The sequence below is a fragment of the Calidris pugnax genome, unplaced genomic scaffold (assembly GCF_001431845.1).
Source record: "Calidris pugnax isolate Ruff unplaced genomic scaffold, ASM143184v1 scaffold44, whole genome shotgun sequence".
Taxonomy (NCBI): Eukaryota; Metazoa; Chordata; class Aves; order Charadriiformes; family Scolopacidae; genus Calidris; species Calidris pugnax.
The window spans coordinates 45414493-45429334 of NW_015094506.1; the positions used below are offsets into that span (position 1 = coordinate 45414493).

The window sequence follows — 14842 nt, forward strand, 5'->3', positions numbered from 1 at the left end:
AATTTTTTTTTTTTTTTTTTGCAGCAGAATGTTGTTTCCCGTTTATCCTTGAATTTGTTATGGGGCAAACATTCAGTTTGGGAAAGCAGCTTGCCAGGTCAGAGAGGGGATGGAGGAGAAGGGAGGAGTTGCCTTCCATAGCAGGGGACTGCAAAAAGACTAGAAGCAAGAAGAAGAAATAACATTCTTTATCATTAATTAGGGGGTTCTTAGTATCAATTGCATTCCTCCATTTTTGGCATTTTTATGATTTCTATGTTTATCTTTTCAGTATGAACCTGTGGGGGTTAAGCATCAAAAAGGTGGTTTGATTTTTTTTTAATATCACTCTGTCACTCACTGAAGTTTCAGTACTTAATTTTTGTGAAATGTTCTAAAGACTCTGAACTCCAAACTGGATTTGATGTATCCAGTAAAGGTCCAGCAGACGAGGAGGCATTGTTCTCATTGTATAAATTACCATAATAAATTATTAGTAAACTATAAAGATAAAATGGTGCTAAAAAGATAAAATTGGAGTTTTGAATATTCTCTGTGCAATTCATTGACTTTTTTCAGCAAAAAATTGAATGAGTTGTTTTTTCATTGTTTAGAATTTATTCTAGTCACTGCAAAGTTGTTCTTTTTTTAAACTGTAAATCAAAGGAGAAAGAAATTCTCCACAGATGTTGTATGTGTTTGATGTGTTAGACACATTTTTGCAGTCTGCTGCCTGAAACCTAGGGAATTCATTAACTCACAAGTTGCTGCCAAGGAGGGAAGCGGTCACATTTCCCAAGTTGATGTGCCCGTCCCCCGGCTGGGGGATGTGGTTAGGGCAGTCTTTGTCCTCCCTTGTATTTGGCCGGCTTTGGAGAAAGGGGGATTTCTTCAAACTGAAGGGCTGTTCCTGTTTCTCCCCTGACAGCGATTGTTATTTAATTAACCTGCTAAAGTCTGTAGCTGGCTCTGTTTCCCATTGTGCAGCCAGAGGTGATGATAGATGAGAGCTGGTGCTCTGCATCCATCCCGGAGACCCTGTCCCACATCACTGAATCACTGGCTTTAGCACAAATTTCAGAGAGAGGGACAAGACCCTCTCTCACAAGACAACTTTGGGAAAGAAGCAGCATTACCACCTTTCATGGTCAGCAAAGCAAAGCAATACCACTTGCACTATAAGGGACCGTTTGGGCAGATTTTTGGACACATCTGTCTCGACAGAGTACCTCTGGATAGACTTTAGCAGTGAGACCAGGGCAGTGAGCCTGGGCACCACACAAGAAGGGTGAGGATATTAATACCACTGCTCCCAATTAGCAAAGGAAGGCAAATAAAGATTTTAAATGGCAGTATAACATAGCAAGAGATGGTTAAACCTCATTTGCATCTACTGTCTTCAATGAACAAGAGTCAGTAAAATATTTCCATACTACTGCTCTCCAGAAAAGAGGCTCCAGGTTTCCCTGAGCCTTCTCTGTGGCTTTCCTGACCCAAAAGGCTTTAGCATCGCTTGGGGGTTTGACCTGAAGGGTGTAACTGTGTGAATGATGGAAGACCTTGCGTATGCTTCAGTGGGGAACTAATTGAAAAACCCTAAGTGAGAAGGTTGTGGTCATTTGTAAAAGATACAGGCATCACTGCATCACCTCCTGCCTGCTGTCATTCTCGGGACAGATTACTTAAACTCACTGTGGCTTCATTTCGCCCTCCAAAAAAAAATTGAAGCTGATTTAGAATTTAATAGGCCTAGGGATAAATAACATCCATAACCCTGAGCTACAGTCTGTGATTCTCACCGGTACCTGAATGGGATTTCAGGTGTTGCTTTTGATCTATAAAATGCAGAATGGTTTGCTTGTGAGACAGCCCCCTCCCTGCACCGTGCCGCTGGCATGGCAGCATCTGGAGAGGCACCAGGTGGAGCAGCCAGTTTGCATTAGGAAGGATTTGTCCCCCTCCTTGGTGGAAATCTCTCCCATGCAAACTCATTCCACCTCTGGATCTCTGTGGGGTTACCAGGAATTGCTGGGTTCACGTTACAGAAGAACTGCCATCAAAAAAGTGTTGTAGAGGATTCTGAGAGGGAGAGGTGCTAGGTATTTCTCTGTTGTTGTTTGAATTGCAACAAGTAAATATAAGAAATACCAGCCACTATAAACTTTCTGAGATGCAATCACCCAGCAGCTAACAGCCACCTTGTTGAGCATGGAGGTACCTGCTACCATTCACTTGTCCTTTGGATCCTGTTAGCAATGCTTCAGCCCGTCTCATTATTTTCTGAACTGAAGGTTCAATATTTGAAGTAACCTGGAACAAGGCATTTCCTTCTGATAAGTGCATTCAAAAGAATAGTTTCAGCAGTTACTGTTTAATGTGTAATTAAAGGTGTAATAATCCACTCAAGTAAGATTGCCTTATTTTAAGCCAAAGAGTGTTAAACAAACAACTAAGTTTGCACTAATTTGTAGGAAATTACAGAGGGGCTCTGAGGGGGACTAGCATTAAAGGTGTAATAATCCACTCAAGTAAGATTGCCTTATTTTAAGCCAAAGAGTGTTAAACAAACAACTAAGTTTGCACTAATTTGTAGGAAATTACAGAGGGGCTCTGAGGGGGAGAAGATTGCTGGCTGATATTGGGTTTTTGTTAAAAAATACAATTCTTTTGTCTAATGATCAACTGCAGTGAGTTCCAGAGGGAGGGATTAATAGATGACATTTACATTCATCCATGTGTTAGAGGCTGATTCAAAAAAAGAATCAAAGGAATGTATACTGGTAAAACTGCTGAAGGTTGCTGCTTTTATTTCAGATCAGAAGAAGAGTTCATTAATCCAAAGCTCACCTGCTTTTTTCTGAATAGATGTACCTGCCTACTAAAAGATAACACCTTTCTCTAAAAGCTTCATTTTGCTTATTAAAAGCTTTTTTTTTTCCTTCAGGTTTTATTTTCTTTTCTACCTGTAATGGGTGTAAATCAGTTAATGTAATACTGATTTACAGCAGCTGTGATACAACTCCTCCTTTAAAAATGCAAGTAATTCCTCTGGTATTGGTCTCATGAAGAAAAACAGTAGGAAATACATGGAACCTTGTACTAAATACAAAGTCAACCTTGGCTCAAGCAAAGGCCAGCTCCAATGTTTTCACTGGCATTAATTCTAATTACTCAGTGGCATGCTCTGGGGTTTTTTTCACTCCGCGTTGCCATGATGACACACATGGCAGATGTATTTCTCGGTCTCTTAGCACCTTGCGATGAGCCATTACCATGTGTTACTATTTATCTCCCCTGTGTCTTTCTCGTAGGAATTATGTCTGACCACCAGTTTGGAAACCAGTTTATGTGCAGCGTGGTTGCATCACACGTGAGCCATCTCCCAACTACAAACCTCAGTTTTGTTTGGATTGCTCCACCTGCGGGGACCGGCTGCGTCAACTTCATGTACGTATTCACGCAATGCCTATGAGAAGATAATCACTTTGGAGATAATGAAATGATCTAACCTGCTTGCACTAGGACCTTATGCCTGGATCAAGGAGTCAGTACTGCAAGGTGTAGAGTTTATAAGTAGGAATATCGAGTTCTTCCTGGCTGAAGAGCTTCTGTGCATATTAGGACTTTATATTCCAAGACATGTAGGAAGGAGATAGTAGTTTGTAATGTAGCATGTCATCAGAGAAATAATGTACAAGTGTCTCAAGTCTAGCATTTCAATATAAATTGATTCCTCTTAGTTATTAATCAAATCATTGATCCTTAAGTATACAGCATATTTGCATTGACGTAATTTTTTTAACGGTTGCATTTAATAAGAATTAGAACATCACAGACATATTATTCAGATTGTAAGCTTCAACATAAAATACAAGTATTCAAGAGTAGTTATACTCAAGTATTTACTGTTCCTACTTATAAGCACTTTTAACTTCTGCTTAATTCAAATATTTTACAACCTGGAAAAAACAGTGGAAAAAAGTGGTTGTTTTTACAGGGTTTTTTTGTAATTTGTTTAAGGACCTATGTCATTATTTGATGATTTAATACCATATAAAGTACCAAAAAAATACATGGCTTAACATGAATTATTAAAATATATATTATTATATTTTACCTTAAAGCAATTTCTAATTATTTGTCCCAAAATTTTGGTAGATCACATTTGAGAGAGAGTATCCACCTAGAGTAGAGTTGAAAGTAGAAAACACTTCAAGTTCTTGTCATAGAAAAAAAAAGTCAGACTGTTCCCTAGTTAGATAAGTGAGCAGTTGCAGCATTTCAGTGTGTGAGACCATTTCTGTGTTCCTGTGTCTGTCCTGTTTGTTGAAACAAATTGTGCTCTGAATATATTTGCATTTCTTTCTGTACTGGGAAGCTGCAGGTAAGTGCCTCAGAGAATCAAGTTGGTTTACTGTTTAAAAAGTGCGTGACTTATTCCTTTGAAAGCATACATTGCTGATGGTGAACACGGCATTTGTCGATTGATTGATCTGTGGCTTTGCTATTTCCCTTTTCCTACATAATGCACATTTTTTGCTTATAGTGTTACATAGTTATTTATTAGCTGCAGTGACAATATCAAGACCTTTTTATTTCTAGTTTTTTCTTCTAAATGGGGGGAAAAAAGAGTTTTTATGAGTGGTAACTAACTTCTGAGAATGTATTTGTTTCTCATTAACTTCTACAATGTACCAGAGAAGCTGTTTGCAATATTTAAGATTATCATTAACTATTTGACAAGTCAAATTTGATTAAGTATTTGAGGGAGTACTGTCACTGTTTTACTTAAATTTTGTGTCAGAAAAGCTAGCCTGATTAAATAGTTATATATACCTTGAGGAAATCCGTCAACTAAGTTTTTTCTGTGCAAAATCTGTGAATTTTAACCTTCCTTTAATTCTTCTCTAAAAATAGTTTCAAGTTGCACGAGAAAAATAGAAAAATATAAAAAAAGAAAAATAGATCAAGTTGCAGGAGCAAGGTTTTGTTCCTTGAGCTGCCTGAGAAAAATGAGATACAAGATGTGCATCTTCTCTGCATGCTCTTTCTTACTCCCTTTCTTTCTCAGATGTTTTTCATGGTAGTCAAGAAATGTTGGTCCTAGCTTGCACAGTGACTGTGAATGTATTTATTTGTATGAGATGTGACCCTCCATTGAGAGTTTTGAGGTCAGTTTATAAACTGTTATTAATTTTCCTGTGACTGATTTTTTTTGTCCATGGTTTTGCATTGGGGTTTTTTGTTCATGTTTGTCATTGTTGAAGTAGAGCTGGCAAGTAGCTCTGTAGAAACACAGATACTAATACAACTGTTGATTCATGTTTAAGTGAAATCAACTGCCCACACTTTCTTGCCTCAGCTGTTGTTTCCTGTGCTACTAAATCACAAGTTGCAGCTAACAAAGTTTTTTGTTTGTTGTTGGTTTTTTTTATGGGTGCAGTGTTAGTCTGCCTGCCTTACCCAGTGCTCTGACTTCAGGATTGTCAGAGAGCTGCCTCTCCATTTGCTCCTCTATAGCAAATGCTTAATTTAAACAAGATGTTTTAACACTCAAGACTAACTACAAGTCTAGTCTAAATTTAATATGAATTAAATTAAGTTTAATTTAGGTTTAATTTAATATAAATTAAAAATATTTACAAAAGGTACCTGGATTCATAGGCTCAGACAACAATGCAATATAGGTAAGAGCTTCCTATGCTGTTTGTTGCCAATACGTCTGTGATTCAGATCAGCTCATTAGTCTTTGACCTCTCTGGGGATGGATAATAAGGTTATTAATTAGCACTAGCTTTGCTGTGTGGTTTTTGCAGTGTTGATACCTCTCCCCGGACAATTCTTGGGAGAAAATGGACTAAGGTCAGGAGGAAAAATCTCCCATAGGCCAGTGGGCATTTAGTATTTTTTCACCATAGATACCTCCAGATGAGCTGGGAAAAGAAAAGCTAAAATGCATCATTTATGGCAGAATAGTTTTCTTAGCAGTGATTTAGGACTATTTTAAGCAGTTGTTGAGCCCCATGATCTCCTAACCAATTTGGCAGCATCTGTAAATGTTCTTTACCACCAAAAATGAGTAGGTACACCTTTAGACTAACAAGTAATTTCTCTGATTGTGTGCAAATTTGTAAAACGTTATCAGCATGGTTTACTGTTTATAATTTCTGCTCTAAGCTCATGCTAACCTAGTTAAAGCTCAGCTTGTCGGGGGCGATAATAATGGCTGTTAAGCAGGGTGGCACAGTGGGTTACATTGTAGGTTGTTAAGCTTGTTGTTTTATAGATGGCTTTACCTACTAGTTTATAAAAGTGATAAAGCTGACCTAAATTGCAAAAGCATATTGTGCTTTGACCATCAGCACGGTTTATTGTAGAGGTTCCAGCTACTGTATAATATAGAATAGGCTGGCATAGAAATTACTCTGGAAAATCAGCATTTTTCTTATGTAGCCATTTTTACTGGTCATTGAACAGGTCTCTTACGATTGTGTGTATACATATATTCACTATAACCTCTATTAATAGCGGACTGGACTTCTGTAATGCTGTCTGCCTGAGTCTGTAGGCAGTGACTAACAACCCATGTAAGAGATGGGACCCATCACAACTGATCTTAAAATTCTGTACATTGAGAAGTCTTTGAAAGTACTAAAAGGCCCAATCATACATATTATTTGACACCTAATTAGCACAGCTTATGGTGCAAATAGCTAAAAGGGAACAGGAATAGCTGTGGTGGTGTCCCGCTATGAAAACAGACCTAAGAGAGCTGTAACTGCTGAGGTTGGGCACTGGCACATCACTTCTCCTGAAGAAGGAGCAACTGGTTCTCAGCACAGCTCCTGGTAAAGGTCTGGCACTGAATGCTGAGGCAGATCGCTGAACTACTGAAAGGAACTTGGAAGAAACTTTGAAGAAAGGAGGTGTGTTTTTCCCTAAGAGTATGCCTTTTCCCATAATCACCTAATGATACTACTCCTTTCTGGGAAATTTGAAGTACCCTGTTCCACAACTGGTCTTTTCATGCCCACGTGTTTAAGCCTGTTTCTAGGAACTGGCAACTGTGTTAATGTATGAACTTGAAATATCATGCTGTACAAACACTAGAGAACATAAAGACTGTGATTGAGAGGCTTGGTTACCTATTTAAAGCATCTATAGAAAACCTATGATAATAATTACGGAAATATTGAATAAACATCCAAGAAGATTACATGGTTTGCTATATTATTCCTCTAGCCAGGGTGGAAAAGGACTGTATTGTCTGAAGGAACTACATTCTCCTGGTAAACCACTTAGCTAAACTGTCATTTAAGAGATTGTTTACTGTGGGATTTTTCATTTGTTTGAAAGAAATACAGAGGATTATCTTCAAGATTAAGTACACAATTATGTTTACTTTATACACAATGATAATACACACAAATATTGAAACTGGAAAGTAAGCAGAAAATAGGAAATGTCAGAACTAGGGTCCCTTAGGTTGCTTGTATTTATATATAATCACTCAACTCTTAATTATATGGCCATATACGGTTTTTCTGCTCATGTTTTTATGATGAAACAGAATTGTACAGTGAAATATATCATTGTTTGTAGCATTCTAGTTGGTGCTGTGACTTGCAATCTGTGCAGTCCGTTGAAGAGTGTCTCATAATGTACATGGAAACCTTAATGTATAGACAGCCTTGGCGTTGGGGTTCTGTGAAGCACCAACTCCCTGCTTCAGTTAAGTGCTGCCCTTCTCTTCCTGCTCTTTACTGCCAGGTAAGTATGAAGCAGGATATTTCTTACTACTCTCTTTGATTTTGGTGCGGGCTCAATTTGAGACAAGAGTTGTGCAGGCACTGTTTACAGTCAGGGTAGTTCTGACACTTGTCCAGTGTTGCATTAGTTTTACTTTTCCATATTGCTAATAACTTTTGCTTTGTGGAAAAAAATAAATCATCAGTAATTGTTCCTTGTTGGTGTGCCAGTTTAGTGGAACTATGAAGAAAAATTACTCCTTTGCTTAGTTTTCCACTTCCCTGGGTAGAGGCATTGTTGTAACGTCAATCAGCATTATGTGTAACATTCTGAAAATCACGAGCCAATATTTGATTCAGATCTTGGCTCTGCTCTCCTGTCCCGTTTTGACGCAGTGCCCAGATTACCTCCTTCATCTTCTGTGTTTGTTAGTTTTCCAGTGAAATGCAAACACCATGCATGGAATCATTGTGGCTCTTCTAAGTATGTGAGCAGTGTAGAACCCCAAGCAGTGTAGAACCAAACTGACTGTGCAGAATTAGATATAGCTTGTCTATTAGCTTTGTCTAAGTTTTGTCTATTTTGTGTGGTGGTAAAGGAAACAAATGTGACCAATGAGGGATTCTGGGTGTTTTCAGAAACTTTGTTAGCAGAAGATGGTAGCACAAAGTGTACTGTGATGGGGGAATTTTCATAAGTGTTCAGAGCAAAGGAAGAAAACCTTGAGGAAGGATGGAAGCTGATTTTATGCTCCTCAAAGGGATTTTAAGTTGATTTCAACAGGAGATAGGATATACAGGTATCTCCAGGTAGGTGTTTATGTGTGAGCTATGTGTCTGTAACTCCCTTGAGAGTTAATGGGGGTGCAGTCTGTTTCCATAGACATCTAGGGCCTGACGTTCAGCTCTACATCTTAGAGAGAGGTACCTGCAGGTCTAGAAGGTCTCTATAGCTCTACCAGTTTCCTTAGGACATTCCAAATTATTTTAGATATATTTGGGCAGCTGATTCAAGTCTTAGGTCTCCATTTATCAAAGTGGATCATTAGGTACCTGGTTCCCATGTACCTATGTACCTTTCTGCAGGCATCTATTTTAAGCTTTTTTGAATCTGAATCTGAAGCCCACCCAGACAGACTCAGATGCCTAAATATAAGCACTTTGTGACAAATAATAAAAATTAATTTTTCATCCCCACCGCCCTCAGCAGTCAGTAGCTTTGTCTCTGTCAAGAATTTTGAGTGTGTGGACAACCATTGAAATCTGCTGAAGGGTGTGAATAAAAAAGGTAATTTTGTGAAATTCATAAAATCTTGCAATTTTTTTCCTTTTTCCTTGGAGATAAAGCCTGTTGTCTAATATTCTCTTAGATGTCTGATACTCCTACTAAAAGCCCACTTTAATGAGAGGAATGTCCAGTTTTTAACATTTTCTCCAAGTTTGCAGACAACTGGCCATTTACTCATGCTGTGTAGGCATAAGAAAAGCAGAACCAACAAAGCCAGGAAGAATGGGTATGTGAACATTTATTAAAAATAAAAGCACATGAAAATTCTTTTGATAAGTTAGTTGGACTTAATTCAAAAGATGAGCAAGGAGCATAAAATGCTACTTTCATCAACATTGTGCAATGCCAGAATAGATACTGCAAGATGATACAATATTAGGACAGTTGCTTTTCTTTGTATGATACAAATTTAATGTATCACACACTTGTTATGTATGTTAGCAGAAGGCAGCTCAATACAGCCTTTGGCTACTCTGTTAAAATTTTGGCGTGCTTCCATACAGGACTCTGGCACCTCCTGCATGAAGTAAAATGAAATTCAGTCATTTTCTACTAGTATTGTCTAAATAATAAAACAATCACGGTAAGAATTACTTACCTTCTAAGAAACATCCATTTGGCAATTCTAGAAGCAGACATTAGGTTTTACTTTCTTCCTTTTCTGAGCAAGGTACCCATTATTTTTGTGCATGTGACCGTCATTTCACAATCTGCAGTGCAGTTGTCAGTAGTTGTGTTTAAAATTCTCTCTTGAACTCTGTTTTTCTCTCTCTGAAATTAAACCTCAGGGTTAGTTTTCAGAGCATATTTTAGTTCACCAACACCATAAATCGTTGTTTCATTCAAAGAGGTGCTTTGTCTTCCCCTTTTCCCAAGATGGCTTAATTTTGAAAACATGACTAGACTATAAAATATATTACACACACTCCAACAGTTTGCTTTCACTAGGAAGTTTTCCTGTGTAACAGGAATTGAATGAAATGTCTTTTGGCTGCTAATAATTGATAGATAACAAACCTTTCAAAATGATAACCTAGAAGAAGTATGCTTAATGAAATAGACACGAAAGAGGTTTTGTGAATCCTTTTGGAAATGTTGGTTATATGAAGAGTAAGCAATAAAATAAATAGAATCATTCTGTAGGGGTAAACATATAGTGCAAAAGAACACGAGTAAAGGCAAAGGCAGAGGATAACCATAAGAGATGTTTTAGGAAGTTAAATTTCAGTCCTGCAGACAAGCCTATACAACTGGACACTGTGTCCGCATGGAAGCCTTTTGTAGCTCTGGAATGTCACCCTTGTTGACTGAGAAAGTCTGATCATTTCAATGCCGTCTTTCAAGTGGATAATACAACAAGTGTCCAGTGCATGAATGAGTTTGAGATAAGTGTATTGTCTGTAGGCTTCTTTGGGAAGCACTTGTCTTCTTGCAAGAAACTATTAGTAAATAACTTCATGAAAAGAACTCAGTACTGCAGGATGCTGAGCATTGGCCTCAATCCAGCAGAGCAATCATGCGTGTCCATGCTGTCATGAAAGACACAGACAACACTTTTTGTGTTTTTTAAAATTCATGCCTTCAGATTACTTGTTTGAGATTTTGCTTTGTTTGTGTACACAGCTGAGGACATACAAGGATGCTCTGTCCACATTCTCAGATCACACAAGTTAACTTAGTTTTCTCACATGAACTTTAGTAGAGTGATCTACAAAGTATTATGGAGACATGCAGTAATATTCAGCAAGATTTCATCTATGTGTATAAATGTGAAAACTTGGATATGATGAATGTGAAAATCCAGTAAGACAAAAAAAAAGTTTCTCCCTTTTTCTATACTACAATAGTCTCCTCACATCTAGTTCTAGCAAAAACTTAAAAACTTTTAGAAGTTCTAGCAAAAACCTTATACATGAAGAGATAAAAAAACATTAGATCAGCTTTTGCTTGTCACATGCTGGGAAATTCTGGATTTGAGTATTCAGAATGACCAGGACCCCATGCTAGCTGACAGAATGAACTCTAAAACATCTCTCCTAACTATTGGTTGAACTGTACTTAACTATAGGGGGTATCCCTCCCTTCTCAGTTTGAGAAACTCAAATCTATTATTAGTATTTAGATAATTCTGTGGATATAGAATGTAATAGAATTCAATCTGTTAATAATTATAAAATATTAGTATGATATATAAAACATTGCAGAATAAATAATAAGATATAATAATCCTTCTATAACCTCATACAAATGTCATCAGAATAGAATTGCACTAGGAAAATATTTGATATCATCTCTCCTTATCTAATTATTTTACAATATTCACAAATTACTTAATTCTTTTGATGTCATTCAGAATATAAATGTTGCTTATATGTAGTGGTCTGTATATGATCATATTGTGGTCTGTATACATTCAAGAACTCTGTCCTCTACAGCCAAAGGCCCCTGAGGTCAAAAGTGCTCCACATCTTGCAGAGGTTTCTAACACAATCATTATTTGGCAGGTAAAGGAGAATATATAGAAGTATGAAGTAAAGTAGTTGAAGTAGTAGTAAATGAAGTAGTTAATTTCTTTACTTTGTTTTTCTTCCGTTCTTCAAACATTAGAGAGTTTTAAACTAGAGAGTTTTAAACTCAGCAGTTCCTGGTGGGCAGCAGCTCAGTCGTGGGATCAGAAGTCTCAGACAGGTATCGGGATGGCACCTGCTATCACATTGATGTTGTAACAGTATGATGCCATAATGACATCCTAATGACAGTGCCATCATCATAGGAGCTCTCAGTGAGAGTTCTCTTCCATTATGTTGTGATGCAGAAGAGTACGCTAATTCAAATAATAAAAAAGGTTACTTTAAAAACAAATTAAGGTATTTCACGTGCCATTTTCTGGCTCCTGATGCTGATTAATGGCTGTTCTCATAACATATATTTTACGGATACAGTAGGACTGTGACATTTTGAAATAGGGTTTTCCAGACGTGGCATTGCTTTCCTTATCATTCTCCACTGGCTTTGGTCTTTTAGTTCTTATTAGAAATGCAACAAATATGTTTTCACTTACAGCCTTCTAAATATCCTGCTTAGCTCAATGTAAGCTGTTTAGCCCAAATAGTAATGTACATTTACTTGAGACATTTTCTGTGAAAAATGCATTTTTTAAGTCTTAAACAGTAAGCAGCTCTCTGGAAATCTCTATCATTTCCCACCAAAGATTGGCCATGAGTAATGGAAGAAAGTCAATCTCTTTGTCTTTTTTTTTTCGGTACTTCACTAGTTTAAGGTCAAATTTTGCCAACATACAACACGTCAGTTGCAGTCAGGAACCAAAAACATGCTCCATAAACTCACCCAGCTCCTGTCGGCATTAGTGTTTATGCAGTAACCAATATGAACAAATTACTTTGCAGAACCTACTTACACATTCAAAGAGCAATGTCCTAAACATGCTAAAATACAGAAGACAAACAGTAGAAACGCTTCCAGTCAGTATCACAGACTGTTTTGCAAAGCAGAGATGATGTTAGGGCCATAAATTGAACGATGGTTTTAACAAGCAAATAGAGAGAGAATATGTATGGTGAGTTAAGCTGCATAAAGCCTTTCTTCTAAATCCAGATGTAGGCATTAACTCGCATATTTGAGATGGCATGCTTATTTGCTAAGTGCAAAGATGGTTAGAAAAAGGCTTTCCTGACTGAGGATAAAAGCTGGAGTACTCTTTAATTTTGGTTACTGCCAAGCTTATTTCAACAACCACAATAGTTATTTGGCTCCATACCAAAAAGTAGCAATACAGTACTTACATGTCTATGGATCAAAATTAGATGAAAAATTGCTGTTTCTCATCTCCAAAGCCATTTGCCACACATTTTATAGGCCTCAAGATGCCTTTTGTAATATGTGATAACAGAGCCAACTGAAGCATCTGCCTGGGAAGAGATTACTTTAATTATGGACTCAATGTCCTATTTTCTGCAAGTGTTCCCCAGAGAATTTCTTACTGCTGGATGAGAGGTGTTATGATGCACATTAAAACCTACAAGTCAAACAAAAGAGGTTGTAAAAGTGAGACAAGGACACCCATAAACTCTCCAGTCTTGTGTTCAGTGGCTAAAAAAATAACCCTGAATTCTGTGATGATACCATTTTAATTAATATAACACCTGTTAAGATAAATTTACAATAATGTGGAGGAAAAAATAAATGTTAAAAAACCTTATCCTTTTTTCCTAATCCTATTATGTTGTAAATGGATCTGTAAGTCTTTAAAATAGTCATGTTTTCCTTTTAATTTTTTCGACATAGTAGTAGTTACTAATGATGTAATCTGAAAAACGCAGCAAAGAGGTTTCTTGTTAGCTTCTATTTTTGTAACATGCAAAGTTTGTCATTAAGAACTCATTTGCCTTCCGCAGTAGTATCATTGATCACAATTAACTCACTTGATATTAAAGTGGATGTGCTGTATGCTCCTATAGAAATTCTGTGTAAATCACCATTGATTTAGCAGAGTTTAATGGCTACTTAAAATATTTGTCATTCTCTCTTTATCAATTAGAAGAAAGCCTAGAGATCCTCATTAGCAGCTGTTGCAATGATGAGCTAAAAGTTTTTCTTTACACAAAATATGATGGAAGAGCTGTAAAGATGGCTTGAAGATGCTGTGACAGCATGTGAGGTACTGGGAAACTTCCCTAAAATTTGTAAGATTGCCAAAATTAAAAGGGAAAATGGCATCTCCAGAAGATACTGAAGTTTAAAAAAATATAAAACTGTTTGATGTGCATTTAAATCAGAGGGCTGCATCTGATAGTATTTGGGAGTACTGTCTCCTATACAATTATTAGAAAGGTTTATTCTCTTAAAACAGTAGAGTGAAAGCAATGCTCACCCTCTATAAATAACACCAACTAACATTAGGGATTTTTCAGTTTGCTAATTTTACAGTAATTGTCTTTACTGAAGCAAAACCAAGTCTGAAAAGTATGTTATGTTGTCAATCCTGTTGTTCAGGATATTGTTGAAAGGTAGATGTGCAGGAGCATGGCTGGTCAGATACTGGTGTCCCTTCTGGGAGTTTGGGAAAGACCCTCTGCCTTCATCAGGCTGTGGAAACTGCACGTGCCTGAGTCTATATGCCTAGGAAACTTTTGATGAGGCACACTGGTGCATCTGGAGCTGAGCTCCCTGGGCTGCTCTCCCAGGCTCCTGTGTCCTACATACCACCAGATCCCCTTATGGCACTCAAGTCATGCTGAAAGTCATGTGAAATTTCAACCATGATGTCTGCAAGGGCAAACATTTCAGCTGTGAGACTTTTCCTCGCCAGCAGCCATGAAATCTGTTTGGGTATTTTCCTGCTTGCCAAGGAGAACTGACCTTTCCTTTGGGTGAAGTGCTCTGCTTTGGAGCTACTGTCCCTTCACTTCAGGTCACTGATGGTTTTAGCCAGAGCTGTGTGTTTTAAATAGTATGGGCGATTAGGTCATTGTTCCAATTATCTATATGCAAATTGTTGTCTTTTTTTGTTTTAAGGCGTCTATTTTGGAGTGACCTTTAAACAAAAAAAGGTTCAAAGAGGCTGGACCTCTGCTGTTACTTAACATGATGAAAACATCATTATTTCAAAGAATGGTGTTGCCTTCCAGCGGCTTTGAGCAATGGGGTTTCTTACTCTGTGGAGCCTTTAACTTATTAGGGGACTGTTTGGGGTTTTTCTTCTGGTAGCTCTCAGCAAACAAGAGTCCCAGAATCAAGTGAGTAAAGGGATGAAAAAGACAGCTCTGCTTCTGACTTGCTCTTTGCACTATCAGCTGATGTTGGCTGT

The 14842-nt window shown here is 37.5% G+C and overlaps 1 protein-coding gene across 1 annotated transcript in view; it reads left to right on the forward strand.

Moving 5' to 3' along the window:
• Positions 1–14842, forward strand: part of RELN (reelin) — a 295055-nt gene that overhangs the window by 74592 nt on the left and 205621 nt on the right. Inside the window, exon 3 of the mRNA XM_014963370.1 lies at positions 3291–3426. Coding sequence (XP_014818856.1) covers positions 3291–3426 — 136 coding nt within the window. The remainder of the gene's footprint in view (positions 1–3290; positions 3427–14842) is intronic.